Here is a 4,137-nt window from a genome sequence, read left to right on the forward strand (position 1 = left end):
CAAGACGCTCCTGAGTTCATGATGCAGCTCTTTGCTCCACAGAAACAATCTCTCCCGTCGTCATGATTCATCCCAAGATTATGACCCAGCTCATGGGCCACAATGGAAGCAAATGTCTCCACAGTGATTTGCCCAAACTGTCCAAATACAGGAAGGCATTAATTAGGAGTCTGAACTAACAGGAAACGTTTTGTTTCTTGAGGTTGTTTTTGTTTGTTTGTTTTGTTTTTGTTTTTTACAAAAGAAAATGTATTCACTCCCACGTTGACAGCTAATGATAAAGTGAGAGAGCAAACATCCAATGAAACCCTTCATGCATTTCTAGGAACAAATCAGTATGACTCATGCTGATGAGGAAGCCACATCCTTAAGCAACAGAACAACTACGTTAGCTTCAGTAGATAATTCACAGTACTTCATGGGAAAATTAACTGATGGTTCTAATTTAACACTCTCAGATAGAGCCTCTCAGTTTCCTCAGCCATAAAAAGTACCAAGTTCATAAACACTCGGTAAATATTAGAAAACTGGATCTGGTCAAGGGAAAGAACACAATTGCCACTTCTACTGTGACTCTCATAATACCCAAAATACTGTTTTGAGGATCGGGGGACGAAGAGTCAATGAATGCTTGATACTATCCCAACACAAGCCTCCCAAGTCGGAAAACAAGAGCAACCTACCACATTAATCCCGCCTGCGTGGCTCCTCGAACACACCGTGCCCACAAAGGCCATTCCTGCAGTCCCTCCGAAACCTTTCTTTCTAAATGAAAAGACAAAAGTCACAACATGTACTTGAGGGGAAAGGGAACACAGTGCTCCTAGTTCTATGAGTAATCTTAACTAGAGAGGGAGAATGGAAGAACCTACAAAGACTGGGAGAAAAATGACAGAGGTCAATGACATATCAAATCAGAATATGATTTTGTCACATCTCTTTTTAATTAACAGAGAATGAGATTCAGGTGACAAAAGCATTGTTTTTCACTTCAGACAAATGAAGATATGTTTTGGGTAACCAAAGGTTCTTCTGTAGTTTTTTTTGTTTAATTATTTTCTTTTGTTTTTACCTTCTGGATGAAAACATGTCCTAAAATACATTACATTTTTTTTTTACTTACTTATTTTCATTAAGAGAGAGAGAGTCACAGACATAGTGAAAGAGAGAGACAGAGACAGGTACTCTCAACAAGGCCCCATGCCATGATCCTGCCCCAGCCTTCCCAGCTGCCAGGATCACAGACATGTGCACAAGTGCCCAGTGTGTGCAGTTCAACTGGAACCCAAACCCTGACCTTCCATATGGCTTCCAGCATCGCAGAGTGTGGCATCACTGCTGTGCTACTGCACTTGGGCCTAATTTATTTACTCGACAAATCACAGTGAAGAGAAGAAAATAGTGAGCAGGAGAAGAGTCACAATGGTCTCCATGTTGTCCTCAATCACGCCCAACACACTGTATCTCAGGACCTATTTCCCCTGCTAGGAACTCTTCTGTGCTAAATTCCCTAATGCATTTCCTTACTTCCTGCAGGTCTTCACTCAGAAGTCCTCAGTGAGGTCTTCCCTTACAGTATCACCTCAAATTTCAACCTCACTCCTCTGATACTTTCATTATCTATTCTCCCTGTTTCTCCTCCTGACCATGGATCATGACTTAACACACTACATAGACTTACTTATTTCACTTATGGCCAATCTTCTCCACCAGAATATGGACTTCCCGAGAACAGTAATTTGTGTATTATGTTCACTGCTATATCCCAATGTTTGGGGTATAGGCCCAACAAATATTTTTAAATAAATGAATAAATCTTTCTCTGGGGGATCCAACCAAGCAGGAGAAGACCAGAGACAAAAGGGGACTATCAAGGAAACATTCTAGACAGACTACCCTATAGTGAATCCCATAGTCCCCCAAGATCTACTCACATACTTAAAGCTTCCAAAAGGCTTTTTTGGCACCCCATCTTTAATACAAACAAACCATCAAGGATCATCAAACATCTGGAGAATGTCTCTGACAGGACAGATAGGGACCAAACAAACAAGATAGGCAGAAAACAGTACAATAGGTGGGGCAGGGCCAGCCATAGCAGGCGTGCGTGCTGCTGTCTGCCTTTGGTCTCTTACACACCAGACGATAATCTCACTGGCATAAAGACCCTTGTGTGTGCAATTTTACTAAAAGCTAATAAAAAGATCAGAATCCAGTCTTTGTGATTATGGGGCCATAATAGATGTGTATTTAAGCATTTTCAGTACTTTACACTATTATCAATCCACATTAAAAAGAAAAAAAAAATGAAAGAGAAAAAAACATTGAAATGACCAGGAAAAGAATCCCAATAGTCGAATTAAAGGAATCCCAGAAGAAATGGAGGATAAAAATAAAACAGGAAATAAAATCATCTACCGAATAATTCACAAGAAAAACTTCCAAAACTGAAAGCTAGCGGTTTCCAGACTGCAAGTCCCCGTTGGTAACATAGCGTGTCTCATCAGGCGACTGGGAAGCCCAGGAACCACGAGGAAACCCTGCAAGCTTCACGGGAGGAGGACACAATACAGGCCACATGCACAGGACCAGGAATCAGAATGTTTTAGGCCTCTCAGTAGTAATGCTGAAGGTCAAAGGTAGCAGAGAAACACCTTCAAAGTTGTGGGGGAAAATATTTAACCCCCAGAATTTCAGACAAAGACAAGTAGGAAGAAAAGTTACAAAACAAACCAGAAAGCACACTTCTGAAAATGTTACGTCGGCCCCAGAACAAGCAGAGCGAAGCTGAGATCATATTAAAATTCAGTTCCAAGACCGTAAAAACACAGGTTCAGACACGCAAGAGGTCAAGAGATTTTCTTTCCATATATCCTTTCACTAAAAGCAACCAGAAAACTGTCTATACCAAAATGAGGACGTCAAGTCAAGAAAGGAGGAGGACACGGGATAAAGGGGACAAGAGAGCCCAACACAAAGAGAGGGTCGTCATCATGTCACACGGTCTTCTGTTATCCAACTTCCCCTCCCTCAATAAACGCCCCAGACCTTTGGGCAATATAACCTCACAAGAAAATCCGCGATCTTCATTACCCTGACCATCTCACTAACAGTGTCTAAAATCACTTACAGAACGAGCTGTGCACTGTCGTGTCTCCGACGTGTAGTCAGGGACTTTTCCCGCCACTGTACAAAGTTCCCCAACACGTCACCAGCACCTCCGCTGATGCTGATTGGATTTCCACTTGTCCAAATCTCTAGTCCAACTAGGACAATTCGAATATTTAACATAATATACATCTGAGAAGAAAGAACAATAAATCGTATAAAATATATAAAAGAATATGAGAAAATCTTTTAACCACACAAAGTAGCACAATTTGAATTAAAAAACAGGACTGCTGGGTCCAGCAGGTGGTGTGGTGGTTAAGGGCGCTGGACTCCCATATGCCCAACTGTGGTTGGAGTCCCAAACCTAGCGGCTCTCTCCCCTCCTCTCCCCTCCCCTCCCCTCCTCTCCTCTCCTCTCCTCTCTCTCTCTCTCACTGTGTCCCTCCCTAGTCAAATTAAAATAAGATTAAGTAAATAAAGTTAAATAAAATAATTTCAAAAAAATAGTACTCCCCATCTCAAAAAAAAAAATTCTCTTCAATACAATGAGACTATAACCTCTCAGGAATCACAGTTTCCCTATCCATAAAATGATAGTAAAGAGATTCACAACCCTTTCTATCTTCCATGCTAAAATCTTGATAAACTCTGGAAATTAAAAGTGTTGGGTAAATTTGGTTCCAAAACGTGTCTCAAAGTAATGCAGGCCTAGTCACTGTGTGCATCCCACAGGGTAGAAATACATATTTCACGGCAGAATATCAGCAAGCTTGGCCACCAGGTGCTACCTCGAGATCCTGCTGGAGGTGTTTCATGACATGAGGGAACTTCCAAAAGTAAACAGGGAAACGGAATTCAAGTACAACCTCAGGGCTGGCTCTGCAGCCTGCTGGCACAGATCTGGCAGCCAGATCTGGCATGGCTGACCACAGAGCTTGAGTTCTGGACACAGCAGTTGAGAAACATGCCAGGCACATGTGCACACCTGCCCAAAAATTCCTGGAGGAGGATGAAATGGAGGGAAAG

At 42.0% G+C, this 4,137-nt stretch overlaps 1 protein-coding gene across 2 annotated transcripts in view; it reads right to left on the reverse strand.

The window, feature by feature from the left end:
- The window catches only part of ADAM9 (ADAM metallopeptidase domain 9), a 91,861-nt gene that overhangs the window by 55,322 nt on the left and 32,402 nt on the right, over positions 1–4,137 (reverse strand). For both annotated transcript variants that reach the window (XM_027766811.1, XM_006164745.2), the window contains exons 9-11: positions 3,131–3,300; positions 684–765; positions 4–137 (exon numbers count right to left, since the gene is read on the reverse strand). In XM_027766811.1, the coding sequence (XP_027622612.1) occupies positions 4–137; positions 684–765; positions 3,131–3,300 (386 nt within the window). The remainder of the gene's footprint in view (positions 1–3; positions 138–683; positions 766–3,130; positions 3,301–4,137) is intronic.

The sequence above is a fragment of the Tupaia chinensis genome, unplaced genomic scaffold, assembly GCF_000334495.1.
Source record: "Tupaia chinensis unplaced genomic scaffold, TupChi_1.0 Scaffold143705_1, whole genome shotgun sequence".
Lineage (NCBI taxonomy): Eukaryota > Metazoa > Chordata > Mammalia > Scandentia > Tupaiidae > Tupaia > Tupaia belangeri.